This window comes from Planococcus citri, chromosome 1 (assembly GCF_950023065.1).
Source record: "Planococcus citri chromosome 1, ihPlaCitr1.1, whole genome shotgun sequence".
NCBI lineage: Eukaryota > Metazoa > Arthropoda > Insecta > Hemiptera > Pseudococcidae > Planococcus > Planococcus citri.
The window spans coordinates 3,076,894-3,096,817 of record NC_088677.1 but is presented as its reverse complement, the minus strand read 5'-3'; the positions used below and the strand labels follow the sequence as shown (position 1 = coordinate 3,096,817).

Sequence of the window (19,924 nt, the reverse complement as noted above, 5' to 3'; positions counted from 1 at the left end):
TACATTTACCTACCTATTTAAAATTACTCGATGAATTTTCACGAGCTATAGATGATGATCTAATAATTATGGTGTTATTTGACAGACGAAGAAATCAACTCGAATACGCTGCAACGACCTAAATCAATGGCCATCGGCGACCACTGGGAAAATAAGAACCTGGTTCGAGCTCTGTACTCGTACTTGACCAACGGAGAAAACCAATTGAGCTTTTTGAAAGGCGATATCATATCGACCATTGGTAAGTTGTGTGAATCGAAAGATTAATTTCACTTTCTTCGTCGTCGTGTTGTCATTGACATAGAAATAGCATCATGTGTGATGACTTTGAGTGCTTTTCAAACGCGTCCGTCGTATAAGATGCACGTTTTTTTTAATGCTTTCGCACGATTATTATACTTGCATGATGTACATTTACGATGTGAGAAATTTCGTTCATCTGTTTTAGTCCGAGATTTGTTTCCTATCTGTGTAGATTATCAATGTAAAATGTATGTTTATTTAGCTTGTACTGGTGATAATGTATAATTGATTATTGCAGGTGAACGTAATAAAGGTTGGCAGTACGGAGAGAACGTACGGACTAAAGCTAGCGGATGGTTCCCAATGGCTTATACAGAAGGTGTAGTCGGCGAGGAGTCTATTTTGTAAGTACATTATCATCGTAGTACTCGAGTCGTATAGGAAAATTATTACTGTTACGAAATTCGCAAAAGATCATAAATTAAAAATGATGAAATTAAAAAAAAAAAAAAAACTCAATTAATTACCTAATGACTGTTTTTTTTTTCTTCTACAGGAATTCACCTCGAAAATATCGTAAAAATTCGTTCGTTTCGAAATCTGAAGATATCTACGATTCGACACCCAGCGACGAAGCCAACGATATAGATAAAGTGAATTCGAAATTTATGACTAACAAACAGCCAACTCATAAATTCGGTGACTCGGTCGTTCAACGTCATCAGAACCAAGTACTTATAATACCTATCTATGATTTCTATCTAATTGTGATGGAAAATCAAACCAAATAGTTCGGTTTTAATAATGACGATGTTTCTGAAACAGGGTCGACGTGTTCAAGAGAACTTATTCAATCCGGTACCACCACCAGTGATGCCGGCTCCAATAGTACCGGTCAGTAATGGAGAAACAATTCAACGTGAATCGCGAGCATCTCCGGCCCAGAACAATAAAAAAGCTCAAAACGGTAACGCCAGTTTACACAGCAGCAATGATAGCGGATTTAGTAATGATCCACCTCCGGCTCCGGATGTAGATTACTCGGATGATGAAATTAATAGGTACGAGTATGTGTAGTATGTGCTTGTTGTGGTGTGTTTCCAAAATCTTTCGTGGTGAGATGAAAATAAGCATTTTGGTATCAAAAGGATCCCCATGCGAAAGTTTAATTGAAAAATAAGGTACAAAATTGTTGTCTGAGTGATCTGATGATATGCTTTTAACCTTCGCAAGAATCAAAACAATAGTTTGGGTTTATTTCTTTTTTTAATTAAATCTATTTCAGGATCTATTTCATTTTTTTCAATTTTTTTAATCAGAAAAAATGAAAAAACATTTTTGTAGGTCTATAGTCCGGCATATGACAATTGGACTAATTGCACCCCCCCCCCCGCCGATCCTCCGAGACAACTTTTTTCTTAAAGAGGACATCCTGAGGAACATTTTAAAGCAAACTTGCCCAAAAAAAAGTTGGCCTAACTTACAAAATGGCGGCCATCTTGATTGACAGGTCAGCCGCGAAATCTCAGATTCTGCGTATCAACATAGGAATTGCACGAAATTTTTCAAACCTTACAACGGTATATCGAAAGATCATACAAAAATTTATCATCTGTCAAAATTTCAAGTGCTAAAGTGCGTTTTTCGATTTTTGGTGAATTTTTGAAAATCGAATTTTGGCCAAAAATGAGGGGAAAAATCAAAATTTTACCAAATTGACCAAGAAAGCTGAAAATTGGGATATACCCTAATTTCGACATGCCAAATCGATTGGAAACTGTTTCAACCCGTTTTGAGCAGTTCTGGAGCCTCCAGCAGATTTTTGAAACTCAAAATTTTCACAAAATTCCATCAAATTGGAGTTGTAAAGCTGAAATTTATTCTAAAAACCAATCTCAATACGCTGCGAAGTACTGCAGGTGAATTTCAAGTCGTTTTGGATCCTTCAGCGGTTTTTTGAAAATTCCTGAAGCCTCTCGCAGATTTTTGAAACTTTAAATTTTCACAAGATTTCATCAAATGGAGATGGAAAGCTGAAATTTACTCTACACTCCAATTTTAACACCCTCTGAAAACAACATCAGGTGGGTTCAAGTCATTTTAGAGCCTCCAGCGACTTTTTTGAAAATTACTGGAGCCTCCAGCAGATTTTTGAAACTTTAAATTTTCACAAGATTTCATCAAATGGAGATGGAAAGCTGAAATTTATTCTACACTCCAATTTTAACACCCTCTGAAGACGACTTCAGGTGGGTTCAAGTCATTTTAGAGCCTCCAGTGACTTTTTTGAAAATTACTGGAGCCTCCAGCAGATTTTTGAAACTTGAAATTTCCCCAACATTAATTTATCAAATAGTGTTGGCAAGCTGAAATTTACTTTGCAGGCTACATGGTGGTTTCAAATGGTTTTGAAGTTTCCAGCTACTTTTAGAAAATTTCAATTTTCCAAAAAAACGTCATACACCTTTCAAAAAGTCGCTGGAAGCTCCAAAACGATTTGAAATCTACCCGTAGCGTATTGAAATTAGTTTGCAGAATGAATTTCGTCTCTCCTCCTCAGTTCAAGTTTCAAAAATCTGCTGGAGGCTCTAGTAATTTTCAAAAAAGTCACTGGAGGCTCTAAAATGACTTGAACCCACCTGAAGTCGTCTTCAGAGGGTGTTAAAATTGGAGTGTAGAGTAAATTTCAGCTTTCCATCTCCATTTGATGAAATCTTGTGAAAATTTAAAGTTTCAAAAATCTGCTGGAGGCTTCAGGAATTTTCAAAAAGTCGCTGGAGGCACCAATACGACTTGAAATTCACCTACAGTACTTCGTAGCGTATTGAAATTAGTTTTTAGAATAAAGGAGAAGTATCGATAAGGCCATTTTCTGGGCCCGGACAGTTATCGACATGACCACTCTTAACATGTTGTAATAAATATACCAAATACGAATCCGTGGTTAGTTGACCCAAAATGACCAATTTTTGGGCTTCAAGGGCTCCCAAAGTTGCGAATAAAGAAATAACTTTAGGAACCACTGAGTATTATTTTCAAAAACTTTTTTAGCGTAATATATCTGTTCGAAGCTGATTAACGTCTTGCGAGATGATTTTTCTATTTTTGACCCTCGGGGGCAGAAATTGGGGGGTTTTGATTTTTTGAAAATTTTGGAACCACCATTTTGGACCTACCCCTTTGAGCCCCGCTAAAAAGCTTTTTACAGTTAATTAGTATCTGAAAGACGTCCATCTTACCAAATTTTGAGCTCAATGAAATTTTGCGCTGGTACTCAAAAATCCAATTTTCCAATTTTTCGCATTTTCGATATTTTGGGAACCCCTGAAAAACTAGAACCATGCGATTTGCGCCACACGTAACGTTTTGAGGTATATATTCAGTTATCCAAATGAAAAAGTTTAATTTAGCTCCCTGCATATTCGTAATTTTGAACCCATTTTTTAGAGCCACCCACTTTAGGCACCCCTAAAAAAAGAGTTTGTGCATATTTTTTCAAATAAATTGAAGATTTTACATTTGAAACACATTAGCAAGTACTCGATAATTTTTTATTTGATTTTTCCTGTAACTTTCAGAATTGAGCTACTTGGGGTCAAATTCTGACATTTTTACTTCGTTGAAATTGTGAAAACGTTATTTTCACGTATTTTCGAAGAGTTAAATCTCAGAATTTGACCCAAAATAGCTCAATTTTGAATTTTACAGGAATAATCATATGAAAAATTATCGAGTACTTGCTAGTGTGTTTAAAAAATGAATTCTTCAATTTATTTGAAAAAATATGCATAAAAGCCTTTTTTAGGGGTGCCTAAAGTGGAGGGCTCTAAAAAAGGGGTTCAAAATTACGAATATACACGGAGCCTAAATCCAACTTTTTCATCGATATTATTGAATATATACCTTAAAACGTTACGTTTGGCGCAAATCGCAGGTTTCTAGTTTTTCAGGGGTTCCCAAAATATCGAAATTGCGAAAAGTTGAAAAATTGGATTTTTGAGTACCAGCGCAAAATTTTATTGAGCTCAAAATTTGGTAAGACGGACGTCTTTCAGATACTAATTAATTGTAAAAAGCTTTTTAGCGGGGCTCAAAGGGGTAGGTCCAAAATGGTGGTTCCAAAATTTTCAAAAAATAAAAAAACCCCAATTTCGGCCCCTGAGAGTCAAAAATAGAAAAATCATCTCGCATGACGTTTATCAGGTTCAAACAGATATATTACGCTAAAAAAGTTTTTGGAAATAATACTCAGTGGTTCCTAAAATTATTTCTTTATTCGCAACTTTGGGAACCCCTGGAGCCCAAAAAGTGGTCATTTTGGATCAAATAACCACGGATTCGTATTTGGTATATTTATTACAACATTTTAAGAGTGATCGAGTCAATAACTGTCCGAGCCCAAAAAATGACCTTATCGATACTCCTCCTTTCAGCTTTACAACTCTAACTTGATGGAATTTTGTGGGAATTTCGAGTTTCAAAAATCTGCTGGAGGCTCCAGAACTGCTCAAAACGGGTTGAAACCGTTTCCAATCGATTTGGCATGTCAGAAATAGGGTATATCCCAAATTTCAGCTTGCTTGATCAATTTGGTAAAATTTTTATTTTTTCCCTCATTTCTGGCCTTAATTCGATTTTCAAAAATTCACCAAAAATCGAAAAACGCACTTTAGCACTTGAAATTTTGACAGGTGATAAATTTTTGCATGATCTCTCGATCTACCTTTGTAAGGTTTGAAAAATTTCGTGCATGTCCTATGTTGAAACGCAAAATCTGCGATTTCGGCTGACCTGTTAATCAAAATGGCCGCCATTTTATAAGTAAGGCCAACTTTTTTTGGGGCAAGTTTGCTTTAAAATGTTTCTTAGGATGTCCCCTTTAAGAAAAAAGTTGTCCCGGAGGATCGGCGGGAGGGGGTGCAATTACTCCTATTGTCATATGCCGGACGACTAAAAATAAAATAAAAAATATGTAAATGAAGAAATAAAGACGGGAATGTGAGAATAGAAAGGGATCAAGTCCACTTTTTCAGCTTTTCACAAAACACAAAAAACTGATTAATTAATTATTCAAAAACTATCAGTTTTGGCAAAAACGCTTTTGGTCATTGAAAAAAAAAATTTTGTTTTTTTGAAAATCGTCTATTTTTAATACAGAAATACGTTTTAAGGTTAAAAATGATGAGTACTTTTCAGAGTTGCTTGATATTTTTGAGAAAACATTTTTAATTTTCGTTCTGCATAAAAAAAATTGAAAGAGGAAAAATTTTCTAGTTTTAGTCTACTTGAAGTAGAAATATAACTTTCCAATTTGGGTCTATCAATGATAGAAGAAAAGTTCTAATATTTTATTTTGAGGAAAAAAAATTAAAAGATTGGTCTTGATTCATTTTCTTAAAAATTGAAAAAATGTTCTCAGTTTTTTCATTTAAAAAAATGCAGGAAAGCAAGAGAGAAGAAACAAAAAAAAATGTGGATCTGTTTAAAAAAGTTGAACCAACAGATGAAATATTTCCAAGTTTGATATAATCTTGGAATAGTTTGGTTTTGATTCGATATTTTAAAAAAAATGAAAAATAAAAATAAAGAAGCAGAATTATTGCGCGTGTGTAAAAAAATGAAAAAATTTGAAATGAAAAAAAAAATTTAAAAAGTTAATAAAAAAATAAAAACCAAAAAAAGAATGTGAAAAATATTAGAACAAAACAAAATTAAAAATTTCCAATTTTTCTTTATTAAAAAAAAAAGAAATGTAGAAACTAAGAAGTATGTTTGTTTTTGTTTACTTGAGAGATTTTCTATGAATGGAGGGGGGGGGGATACCGTTTTATTTCATTCTAAAAAAAAACAAAAACAAAAATTGTTTTAGTTTATTTGGGACAAAAAAAATATGATGGAAACATTTTGATTTTAAGTTCATTTTCAAGAAAGGAAAAAATTTTAAAAACTTAACTTCTGGTGGCCCATTTTTTTATTCAAAAAATGTATTCTAAATCTTTAATATGGGCAATTGGGTTGCTATAACTCTGGAAATCTTCATTCTGGTTTATATTTCAACTATTAACCCGTTTTAAAGACCACTTCCGGCATGAGAAACATTTGGAAGGTAATTTTGGGCAAAACTTTATTTAAAGAAGCTTTCTATAAAATCTCAAAATGTGCACTATGAATTTTCTTTTTGGAAATTTCCATTATCAGATAGAAAAGCTGTTCATTTTTCGATGATTAATATAACTAGGTATATATATATTTTTAAAAACCTCAAATCCTCAAAAATAATTTTTTCATTGTCAAAGTTGGGCGTTTAATTTGGAGTAAATGTGATTAGAAATGAAGATTTTCGGCATGATAACTCGGCCTTTGATTTTACCATCGAATCACCTGATTGTCGGACTATTTTGGAAAATTCAAAACTCTGCGAGATACTCAATTTTCTGTTTTGGTGGCTGGTATTTTTTTTAGAGGGGGGAAGGGGGAGCTACTTCATGGATCCCCGTGGTCTGCTAAAAAAATAATAATAATAATAAAGAAATAGAAGCCCCCCCTCCTCGAGCTCCTTGGAGGTTTGAACACGAGTGACGATAGTTAGGTACTTTCTGAGTCATCGAAGGATCCTATAAATACAAAAATGAGCGAATCCGAAGGACTTGACTTGATTTTTGAATTAAATTAGTATGAAATGAGTCTCTTTTTCTCAACTTATACCCTCTAGCTCATCCAAAATTACTCTTACTCACACTGGAAAGACTTTGGAAACACGTTGCACGTACAAGTACTTAGTTATTTTACTCTATAAACGTAGATACAATTTCGCTGATTAACACACCTCGTATCATATACACCCTATTCCTGCGCATAACCTTATTGGTAAATATTATTACCCTACAGCCGCGGACACTATATGAAAAAATCGTCGGACGCTAAAAGCACCAAAAGCATGCCGAACGGTAAGAAAAAAGAATTCAGCTCATCCGTATGCGATTGGCTAAACGGCGAAGCGATCCACGACTACCATTCGGCCACCATGTGCGACAAAAGACGTCACGTGCCGATCCGTCAAAGCTCCAGTGTCGGGCACCTGGTTACCCTAGGCAGATTATCCAACCACGCCGCTCAATCCGAGAAAGACGTAGCTGTCTACGATAAGAAAATCAAACGCACTAAATCGCTGTGGAAGTTCAAAAAAGCAGACGACGTTCTGGAAGGAATGTCTTTATGGAAACATCGCTCGCTGGTCGATATAAATAACCAACAAAATGGCGGTGGTGGCGATCCTTCGTCGTATAGTCGAGGAACACCGGTACTCGACAAACGTATGGCAGTTACCAGAGAGATATCGGTGGATAGCGATGACGAGCATACCATTATGAACGGCGTAGCCAATAACCATCAGGCTAAAAATAAACCAGCCAGCAGCAAGTATCAGGATGAGAGTGAAGAGTCCGACCAAGAGTCATGTATCGTTGTAGACGATCATAGGAAAACCGATACAGTTAACTCGAAGCTACCCCGAACACATTTAACCAAAACTAACTCGTCGACGTCGGTGAAAGCCGAAAATGGGTATACCGATTATAAAGACAACGAATCCGATAATATGGTTTTCGAAAGTAATAAATTACAAACCTTCAAGTACAACAGGATCGCCGATTCTTCGTGGTACGATTCTTGGGGAGAAAGGAGAAAAAAATGAGTAAGTGTCCAATGTCCATAATACATATCTGCGGTGATGGATTTATTTTTTGGTGCTGGATTGCATGTGTGTCTGTGTACTTCTGTCTATCTCTCTACCTTTCTCATTCTCATTAGCTGGTGTAAAATATTATGTACGTATACTCTTCGATTGCTACATAAGCCATAATGCCATTAACCGTACTCACTCACAAGTTGCTGCAGCATTCATCATACCTATACTATTTTATTTTGGTTCTATTGTACATACAATATTCATATAAGGCCTGAACCTCACACACTATCACTACCATACTCACCTATATACCTATTTATTAAAAAGGGCGAAAAACGATTCCAACCCTCACGATACGTGTGGTATATTTATGTTTCAGAGTGAATTGGCTATTTACGGTCGGAGAGTATACGTCTCCTGAACTGATTTGAGTATATCTGATGTGCCAGTACAGCGTATTCACGTATTATAAAAAAACGTTGTTGTTGTTTGTTATTATTATTGTTGAATATGATTTCAACGTTGTCTAGGGTGCTTGTCAATGTCAAGTCGTTGTAGTGATTTCATCAGTCTATATATATATCGTTGTTTCTTTTCTTATCATTTATTTATTATAATTCTCGAGGTTACTTATACATTAAATAATGAGAGTACATAAAAATATTCAAATATTCGAAAAAAAATACGTATAAAAATAAAAAATCGAGTACTCGTTTAGGAAAAGTACTCGCATTAAATTATTTCAATTATCTAGTATCTTACTATCTACGTACATTATGATATCATGTGTAAATATCGAAGTATTTCTTTTTTTTTAGCTCCATTTTACATTATTTAATGATTTTTACTAGATGAGGATATGAAAGTGTATCTTGGATGCATATTATAGGGTTGTTTTTTTTCCTTCTTCGAATAGGTCTACGAATATTTTGGATTTTGGAACCATCAATCGTCAAATGATTTTATCACCAAAAATGAGTATTGTGTAAATGATTAAATTTTAGTAAATGAAGTTATACCTAGATTTAGTATAAATTTACAATTAAATTGTTGAAATTAAACAGGGTCGTGTATTTTTTTTCATTTTTTAAAAATAAAAATAAGATTGAGTGTTTTAGTGTTGAGTGATCATCAAGCTCATACTTACTCAGTGTAGGGTGGATCAAAAAAATGAAATATCCTAGATTTTGAGGAAAATTGGCAGGAAAGTTTACTTCGAGTGGGGGCTCCCAGAATAATTTTAAGCCTCTTCATAAGGGAACCTCTTGAGGTGTCTCACTCCGATTTGAACGAGACCGCGATTTTTGGAAAGAGAATAGTCTAAAACCCCCAAAACCAAATTTTCAGCTGCCCAAGTTCATTTTTCGATTTTTGGCGAATTTTTGAAAATTCAAAAATTGACTGTTTTTGGCGATTTATGCTTTTTTTAAAAAAGTACGTACTTGATCAATAAAAATGGTCAACATAAGTCCCAAAACTAATATTAATTACTCTAATCCAGATTTCACCATTTCCAGCCACTCTGGAGCCTCCAGCGCGATTTTTCAATTTCTCCAGAGTTTTGAATTTGCTCTAGAAGGCGTGAATATGCAGTTGGGCAGCTAAAAATCGAGTTGTGTATTATACTCGACTTGTTTAACGAGTTAATCCACTTTTGAGCCGATTCTGGAGCGGACACCTCAAGAGTGGGGGTTTGACCAGCTTTTTTCATAATAAGAAATCCAAAAAAATCAAAATTTTACCGTTTGCGAGGAAATTTTCAAAATTTGCGCGAATCACAGTATTTTGTCATGAACTAACCCCACGAGGGCGAATTTCGCCATTTCCAGCCATTCTGGAGCCTCCAGCGCGATTTTTCAATTTCTCCAGAATTTTCAATTTGCTCCAGAAGGCGTGAATATGAAGTTGGACAGCTAAAAATCGAGTTGTATGTTATACTCGATCTGTTTAACGAGTTTATCCACATTTGAGTCGATTTTGGGAGGGACACCTCAAGAGAGGTTTTTTGACCAGATTTTTTCATAATAAAAATATCCAAAAATTAAAGGGAGGCCCAAGAAAGGCTGGAAATGGTGAAATTCGTTCTCGTGGGGTTAATTAATGACGAAATACAGCGATTCGCGCAAATTTCAGAATTTTTCTCACAAACTAGGAATTTTTGGTTTTTGGATATTTTTATTTTGAAAAAAAGCTGGTCAAAAAACCACTCTTGAGGTGTCCCTCCAAAAATCGACTCAAATTGTAAGGGGACAATATGCCTTCACTGGCTAGACAGGGATATTCATCGTATCTCTCTCAGTGGGATTATAAATCTTTCATCTAAAGGAAGTACTGGAGAATCCAATCAATAGTTCGATTCTACAGTACTTTACGTAGATGAAAGCATATACTCGATGCACTTAGGTAAGGTGTTAAGTACGTGGGAACCACCCAAGAGGTGTTTTCACATCGTTCCATTAAGGGCAGATGTGAAAAGCTCACAAGTTCGTAAAGCTCAATTCCTTCTCGACTCGAGGCTAGAAGCCAAGTTGAGATGGAATTGATCTTCACTTGTCGATTCGCGCTTCGTCTGGTAGGTCTGACCGCGGAAAAGTAATAAGGCCACTCACTCCTACGTAAGAGTTGTGCTTGAGTCCCAGGTCCTCTGCCTTAACGTTCGTGTTTAAGGGAGAGTATTCGCGTTTAAACTTAAGTCTTCTAAATTCGCTACCCAACGCGGGCAATTTGATAGTTACACGTAGGTGGGTAAAAGCGATCCTACTTACGCCACTATTTGGTGGAATATATATTGGTTATACGCGTAGAGTTTTATATGTTTTAGACTTAAGTTTCGTGTTATAATTTTATTCCAAAATTATAATACACTTTTCGTGTTTATCGTGTGTTCTTATTTCGCGTGCGGTTCGAATTAATACAAGGTAAACTCGACTAAATCTGTTTAAATTTATGCATATTGGTGTTGTAAAAGCTGAGCTAGCAGTGGGTAAGTACTATTTTAAAAGGTGATATATTACATCTCTTAGGGAGTTAGATTCATCCTGACCTACTAGGGAAATATTCTTATCCTCCTATCATTGGCAACGCCTCTACGTATCTATTTAACATTGGCGCCCAAACGTTCCTTTCTGTGAAAAGATTTACGACATTGACTGCTTGTTTAAAGTGACAGTTTACTCAAAACGTCATAGTAAACCTTTCCTGAAGGGTAGCACGTACTTTGCGAGACGTAATTCTATGCTAAAGGCTCGTAGGCCACACATTTAGCAAAGAATCGTAACTTTATTATTTAAAATAAAGGTACTTCGAAATTTTCAATAAAATTCGAAAATCCAAAAATCTGATAATTTAAGAGTTTGAAGATTTGTTGGACTCGAAGAAATTTCGAAAACCCAATTAATTTCTGTGTATTTGAACTGAAAAGTACAAATATTCACGAAAATAATTATTCCAATACTCAGTGTATTTTTTATAAAGTGCTTTATTAACGTTTTTTGCTACTCGTTTTTTCTACCTACTCAAGGCTCTACTTAAAGTGAGTAACTTCAGATCAACATTTAGTTGAACTGAAAGGTAGAAAAGTTCCTCGAGAATCGAAAAGTGCGGACGACCTAGCAGAATCGATAATATTCACATAGAAAATACTCACGAGCATCCAGTTTTTCTTCTCAAAATAGCTCATTGTGAAGAAAAATTGTGACTAAATTAATCTAGTCATAAAAATCTATTGTGTAATTGAACTAACTGGGTACAATTATTCAATAAATTTATCCTCTCCTCTCTATCTAGTGGAAATTTTTTCGGAAAAATCTACCAGATAGCTTCCTATCAAAATTATTTCTTTCCTGTGCTTTTTACCTACGTCAAAATAGGTAACCTCCACCCTTTTTGTCAAAACGTAATTTTATACACTGTTATTTTTGTTTTAATTTGTTATTTGATTCGTAATCTATTTGATTACTTAATCTCAATTCAAAATTTCTAAAAGGGATTTGCAAATTTTCTAAATTTCTAAAAGGGATTTAAAATTCTGAGTGTGCTGTATCGTGGACATTTTTCTGTGTTTCATTAAAATTAAAATTTGAAAAATAGGTTATTGTTAAAATATAGTTACGTATTCACATTAACCGCCACGCGCCCCTACCGCCACCCACAATCGTGTAGTTTTTGTCAAACTACCTGCGACGTTGTATACAACAAACCACCCTCTCGAACAAGGGTGAAACGAACGTGTTTCTTAAGTGCTTGTTGACAGTCGCGAAGTACCCTGCAGAGTTGATAGACTAATTGATTCTTGAAAAACCTTAAAGGTTAACAAATCAATACTAAGATAGCACACGAAGTCTGCTCATTAATTTTTATTTTTATTTAAATACAGACACGAGTCTGGAAACCTTTTTCTCACCCTTACGTGTAGTTATATGAATCAGGACGGTCCTGCTTTTAATACGAGAAGAAAAAAGGGAGAAAAGAAGGCGAGTAACATTCTGGAATCTAGGAGTTTAACACCTACGAAGATTTTAATCTCGAATAAAATCGAAAAAAGTACAGAAAGTACTCCAGAACAAGGAAAAATGTCGGACATTGAAGATTATATGCCACACATTTCTAATGAGTCATTTTTTGAAAGCCAGGTTAGTGACAATCAAAATGCAAGTACTTGTCAAATGGCTACTCAAGAAGTATTTGACAAAGAAAATGATCCACTAAATGTAAATTTTGAAAAGATAATAGAAGAAGAACCTGAAAGGCTTCAACGACCTTTTCAACCTGGTGAATACAAGGAAACATTAGATGATAAGACTTACGAATGTTTTTATAAAACTTGGGAATGGCAGGATGATATGCAGAAGGAAATAAAAATAAATTATGAACTTCAAGATAAACGCATTTTAAGAAATGCAAGATTAGCAGGAGAGGCTAAAGGCCAAGCTGAAGCAGCTATAAAAAAAGCTGAGGCAGCCACAACCAAGACAAATAAAGTCATTCAAGACGTCAGTTTATGGTACGACGATATTGACCATAAATTGAAAAAGAGTGAGAAAATCACCAAAGAAATTTCAGCAGATTTATGTTCTACGAAAACTAAAATCAGGGACTCTTTGAGAGTCAGAGATGAGGGATGCCAGAGGATGTTGGAAGAAATTAAAACTATTCAACAAAGAATGACAGCACCTGCATCTGTTCGCGGCGATTTACAATTTATACCTCAAAAGTATAAAATGATTGACCCTAATTGTGTCAAAAATTCGGGAATTTATTTCTCCGACGAAATGAGACACTTTCCTCACGAATTCTTAAAGGAATTTGAGGATTTCTTTGAAGGAGTGGGATGCTCTGAAGCTCAGAAAATTATGGCTTTCAGAGCTGTGATTTTAACTAAAAATAAAACACAGTTCAAAGAAACCATAAAAAATATGAGCACCTATCAGGAAGTCAGAGATCAATTTTTATCATTCTATTGGAATATTGAAGCGCAAAATGACGCTATGATAGAATGTAGGTACAATAATGTACACGTCGATGACATAAAAAGCATGGCGGTACATATGATAAGATGGGCGAGAACTTTGAGCTATCGCACATATCATTATGATTCTGAGGTCATTCGTGTTCTAACGAATAAAGCCCCATTAGAATACAGATCAATGATTACTCAACCAGGTCAAACTATCGATCAATTTATTGAAAAACTTAGAGTTTTATCAAAAATTGACGTAGATCCCAAAAATGAGGTACCCTACGTAATAGGAAAAAGACCTCAGGTAACGGTTCAACAGCAGAAGCTGCCATGGACCCCAGCAGCTCAAAGTGCTCAAAACCCAACAAATACAAATAAAATTCGTGTACCTGTATATACGAAAACTCCAGAAAAACCTTCAACTTCTACGAGCGAAGAAAGCTCAAAAACAGCTGAAATTAAAACTGAATCTGGAGTCCAAAAAGGGCCTAATGGTGAAATTATAAAGAAAAAATTTAAACCAAAGAGTCCTTCGACAGGTCAAGCTATACCAGTGCACCACCTAGAATATGATCCAGAAACTGATCAATATTACGAGCTGAGTGACACTGAGGAAGAAATTCCACCTATGAACGTCCAGGCATTGGGTATTTTAACGGATATTTTAAGTAACCCCAATGCTGACCCCCTGGACATGCAAATGCTAACAGGGGCACTTGTGAATTTGGCTAAAGCCAACTCGCAGGCGGGAAACGGGAGCCATTAGAAGACAGCGGGGCATCTTCTAATGACTTTTGGGCCCCCAGTAATATGTTTGAAGATTACATATGGGCTGGAGATGGCATAGCGCATTTTTTGAAAAGGGGCCAAGTACAATTTCAAGAGCAGATACCTGGCTACTTAAGAGATCAATTGTGCTATGAGGATTTATTCGATAGATTGAAAAATGTGGACTTTCCAAAAAATAAAAGATTCATATTATCTTCAGGCCAAGTAGAAATCAACTACTCAAGAAAACCTTATAACGTACTTGAACAATTATTACGAAAAATAATTACAATGCTTATAAATGAAAAAGAAGCAGAGTGTGTAATTTTACTTTTTCCTATAGTAAAGCCCAGAGCCATAGCAGAACAGGAAGTCACTATGGCTAGATACATTGCTTTTAGAGAAATATACTCGAGAGTTTGTAATGATACTAGGGTTTTTATTTGGAAAAAACCAGCTTACAGATACCTAGAAATGGAGACTTATCTCAACTCTCATGGTATAGAACGCTCAAGACCAAAAATGAGCGAATCTGGATTTGTGATGCCAAATGTGGATAAATTCCATTATGTAAAATCACTAAAGCGCTATTTTCCATTAATAGCGACGTATCACGAGCTATTTGTGCTAATGTCTGAAGAAATTTATAAATTTGAAGAAATTAGAGCACAACTAACAGCAGCTGATGGACACAGGAGCATAACTGGACCCCTAAAGGACATTTATGATCCTGAAACAGCTCCATTTATTGACCCAGGTCATAAAGAAACTGAGTTAGATCAAGAGGATGAACTTTCTGAAGAAATGAAAAAATTAAATCACGAGGAGAAAAATTCCTCAATGACTTTTCTTCAACCTGTAAGCGTATTAAAACGCAAACTTGAGAAAAAACCAGTAAACGTGGTAAAAAAGCAACGTGTATCCTGGGCAAAGCAACTCAACTTGGTAAAATGTTTCGAAAAGGATGAACCCCTGAGAGCACTAGATGCGGTTGATAACGCATTAATTGACCCAGAGCAAATTTGCAGACATGTGGGGCCACAATTAGTGACCCAAACTGTGAATGACCCTACTTGTGTCATTCCAATACACATAGGCAAAAAGACCTTTGCTCTACAATTGGACTCAGGGGCCCTACCTAATGCAATTTCGAAAAAATTATTGACAACTTTATTAAGGGAGTCACCTGAATCCATCAGATTCATACCCCTCCGACGTACAGTACAACTAAGGTTGGCTGATAATACAGTCATAAGGTCAATGAGCCATTTAGCTGTAATTCAACTTGAATTCGGCACTGAGCTCATTGGAGTGCCATTTTATGTACTCGAATCGTCAGGAAGTACATTCATTATGGGGAGAATATCATTAGAATACATAAAAATTCTGATTGATATTCCAGAAAGAGTAGCCACCTGTAGGATGGACCCCAATAATGAATACGTAATTCCTTTTATGAATGCTGACGAAGCTCATGAAGCTTTTACCATATTCTCACTGACCCAAACCAGCAGGCAGGGTCACAGAATGGTTATAGATATGGCCAAGCATACAAAATTGGCTGATATCCATAAAGAAATTAAATTAGAAGAAGAAAAAGCTCGAAAACTTTTTCTTGAAAATTTGAATAAAGACCTATGTGATGCTGTGAAAAATAAATTAATCACACCAGAACAGGCTAAATTGGCAGAAGAAAAATTATGCCAATATAAAGACATCTTCAGCTTGAATCCGGGATGCTATAAGGGGGAAGAAGTGGACTTTAAGTTCAAATCTGGAAATGAACATTTAAAACCCTGGAGAGGTGAAAAGTTCAGACCAAGTAAAAAACTTTTACCTGGCATCAGGAAAGCTGTAGAAAAAATGCTTGCGCTCGATATAATTCGACCATCTCACTCAACCTATATCAACACGCTCGCACCTGTTGTTAAAAAAAACGGGGATATTCGGCTCTGCTTGGATGCAGATGAATTGAATAAACATTTAGAAAATGTACTAACAGAACCGGATACAATTGAAAGTATGATTTTTGATAATCCTGGGGATATCTTATTTTGTACTCTCGATTTTACTGCTGGATTTTTACAAAGATTATTGAATAAAAAATCCAGGCAATTTACTGCTTTTCAATTAGAGGGGCAAGTTTACGAGTTCACAAGACTACCTTATGGTACAAAAGTATCAAGTGGACTTTTCATACTTATGATCAATGCAATAATTGCAAATAAAAAGGGTCGTACCAAGTACGTAGATGATTTAAAAATTTCAGGAGAAACTTTTGAAGAGTGCTTGGACAACTTAATTGAAGTTTTTGAACTCATTCGCGAGAGTGGCTTAAAGCTCAACCCAACGAAAACCCAATTTTTCAGGAATCGAGCTGATCATCTCGGCTTTGTGCTCAGTGACAAAGGCATTGAGAAACAAAGTGAAAAACTGAAAAAATTGGAAGAGTTTGAAAAGAAAAATACCAAAAGGGGTAAATTTTCTTTGAAAAAGAAAAATGACATTTTAGCCCTAGTTGGTCTGACAGGATTATATAGGAATTTTATTCCCGAATATTCCCAAATTGTGAAGCCCATTTATGAGCTCACAAAAGGTGAATCTCAAAACGTAGAGTGGGGAGAAGAGCAACAAAAAGCTTTTGAAAAGCTCAAGGAATTATACAATAAGGACTTCAAATTGCAGCAACCCCCCCGAGAAGGAGACTTATATTTAGATACCCAAATATCGCACGATGCGATGAATGGAGTATTATTTTTCAGACGTGATGAAGAAAAACAAATCATCATGTTTGTCTCAAACGCTTTCAAAGAGCATCAGAAAGAATTCACATTATTTGATAAAGAAATAATGTGTCTCGTAAAAAGCATTTTAAAATTGCAAATGTGGCTACATGGAAGAACTGTTCATGTGAGGTCTAACTTATTGCCAATAGTCAATAGATTTAGAGAAATTTCGCAAACTCACAGAAAAGCAGCTCACTGGATTACAGTGCTCAACAGTTTCGACTTAGTATACGACATGATCCACTCAAATAAGTCACTTTACAAAATTAAAGCGCCTGAGCTGGAAATTAAAGCCTTAGAGCTTGACTGTTATGAAGCTGATATTGAAAGTTCGGACACTGACTTGGGAAATTCAGATACTGATATCGAAAATTTTGGTTCTGATCTAGAACCCATTTCAGTAAATTTTATGCAAGAACATATTTCACAATTGCATAGAAAATTAGAACAAATTGGTAAAATTCAAAGCTTTGATGTTACGTGTCAAAAAATTATGAGAATTTTAGAAGAAAAAGTTCCTTTAAATAATAAGAAACAGCGTGACATTCAGAAACTGAAAATGATGAAATTTGAAATTCAAAATTCTAAGAACAATGAAAAAGTTCTATACAGAATTTTGGAAAATGGACTGAAAGTTCCATGTCTCCCAGACGAACTTTTTTATGATACCATAGATTATTTACACGATTCCTATGGTCATGTAGGGGCTGCGAAATTGGATATGATTTTTCGCAGAATTTACTACCATCAATGCTCATTGGCATACATCAAGGAAATTTGCAATACATGTATCGTATGTAAAGTCAATAAAAGCTATACGAATAGCAAAACAATAGAATATGCTCAAATTGAGGCATACGCTATTGGCGATGTACTCTCAGCGGACATTTATGGACCCCTACCTGCTTTAAAAAATCAGCCAAAATACCTCTTAGTTGTGAAGGATATTTTTTCAAATAAAACCTGGTTGCGCACCTTATTTCAAATTAAAAAGAAAGAAGTGTGTCAGCAAATGGCGACAATAATAGACTACATAAGTAATAAAAATATTGAGATTAAAAAGGTCATAACAGATAATGGGTCACAATTTATCTCAGACTCATGGTATAATCTATTAGAAAACCATGGCATAAAAGTGGCACACACAAATGTGTATAACCCACAATCATCGTCTGTGGAAAGGACGATGAGGTCAATTGGAGATAAAATTAGGGTCAAATTAAATAAAAATCACGATCCCTATAAAACTCATCTGGGATGGCACCTACTCATTACTGAGGTTGAGTTGGAGTTGAACAATACACCAACCTCCTTCGGTTTTAAACCTAATGAGGCATGGGGAATTAAAGATAAAATTTGTGAAACCCTACCTCAACAATCAATGAAATTTGATTTTAAATTTGAATTGACAAAAATTAGGAAAAAGATGTCTGAGAAAGAAATTCCCTCGACGACATTTTTAAAATGCATGGAAAATAAATTGGATCCAGAAAAGGACTTAATTTATGACACTGATGGCTACGTCAGAGTGACAGCTGACGGGGCTTGTTCTAAAAATGGCGATATAAACGCCATAGCTGGAATCGGAATATGTTTTGCTCCAGATTCCAAAATGAACATTTCTGAAAGAATTGTCAACAAGCATTATGCCACTTCTAACAATTTGGCAGAATTAATGGCGATTCATGTGGCACTTAGAGTGCTAAGAGCTAATAATATCAAAAAAGTAAAACTTTTGAGTGACAGCAATTATGCTGTAAAAGCTCTAAATTATAGCATATCAACATGGCAAACAAATAACTGGAAAAATGCTAAAAATAAACCAGTCCACCATGAAATGCTATTTAAGAAAATCTTAGAATTAAAACTGGAATTTGAAAGCGTAGAATTCATTCATGTTTACGCCAGAAAACATGAATACACGAATATAATTGCTGATAACCTTGCGAAAAAGGCTGTCTACACAGTCGAGCAAAAACAGCAATGTATAAGTGAAATGTCTGAAAGACAAGTGATTGAAAATTTCATAAGAGAGAAAAGGCGATTAAAAAGAATTGAAGAAGAATATGCTTTCAATAAATCGCACTTAGACCCCATCTTATTAAAACCAGGAGATTGGGTCCTTATGACAAATCATAAACAATCGAATGCGGAACGAAAAACTGCATCAAAATTGTATGAAAAAAGGACAGGTCCTTTCGTAATAATTCAGAGAAACGGGCATAATTGTTACTTATTACAGCCTAAGGATGGAAGTACAGTCAATAGGGTGGCCAACATACGCCAACTCACCCCATTCATTTCCAAAGAAAATTTGGAAAAACTGAAAAACGACACCTGTCTAAAATCAAAATTAGACTCTCGAACTTTAGAACAGAAAATTAAAGATTTTTTGACTGAATATGAGAAGGAACTTCAAAACGAAATGGATGAAGAATTTGATGAGTTTTCAACTCCAAATTTCGAGCCAATTTCAAAAAGCGACCTTAAAAACGCTTCAAATAATGTTTTGAAGGAGCTCAGTGCCAATGCGCGTGCACAACGTGCAGCGGAAAGGGAGGCTAAGAAAGCTGAAGGTAATCTGAAAACTTCAACTCCTGAAAACACTGAAAAAGCTCCAAAATTGGATCTCCCTGAACAGCCAGAAATTGCTGGGGCAGTCCAAGAAACCCCAACCCTAAAAAGAGGGAGGGGGAGACCCAGGAAAATAGACTTTGATAAAGTCGAAAAAACTCCTGAAATAATTGAAAATAAAAAAGGTACTATTGATACCAATAAAATTCTAGAAGAAATTATTCAACTAGAACCCACTCAGGACGACAAAATTTTGGAAAAATTGGGCCCAACAGACCCAAAGAAAGTCCAAAATTTTGAAAATTCTAAAGACTTAAGTACAGGGGCACTACTTGAGGATTCCTCACTCATAAAAAGACCTAGAGGAAGACCCAAAAAGTGTACTCCCCGTGAGCCCACTGGTGAACC

General features: G+C 35.4%; 1 protein-coding gene across 3 annotated transcripts in view; it reads left to right on the top strand.

The window, feature by feature from the left end:
• IRSp53 (Insulin receptor substrate 53 kDa) overlaps nt 1–8,991 on the top strand; it is a 140,950-nt gene extending 131,959 nt beyond the window's left edge. For 2 of the 3 annotated variants that reach the window (XM_065363330.1, XM_065363322.1), the window contains exons 10-15: nt 86–241; nt 542–647; nt 800–974; nt 1,069–1,304; nt 7,132–7,936; nt 8,310–8,991. In XM_065363330.1, coding sequence (XP_065219402.1) covers nt 86–241; nt 542–647; nt 800–974; nt 1,069–1,304; nt 7,132–7,936 — 1,478 coding nt within the window. In that variant the 3' untranslated portion in view covers nt 8,310–8,991. The remainder of the gene's footprint in view (nt 1–85; nt 242–541; nt 648–799; nt 975–1,068; nt 1,305–7,131; nt 7,937–8,309) is intronic. The other variant, XM_065363340.1, reaches the window with a different exon arrangement.
• Nucleotides 8,992–19,924: the final 10,933 nt, after the last annotated feature.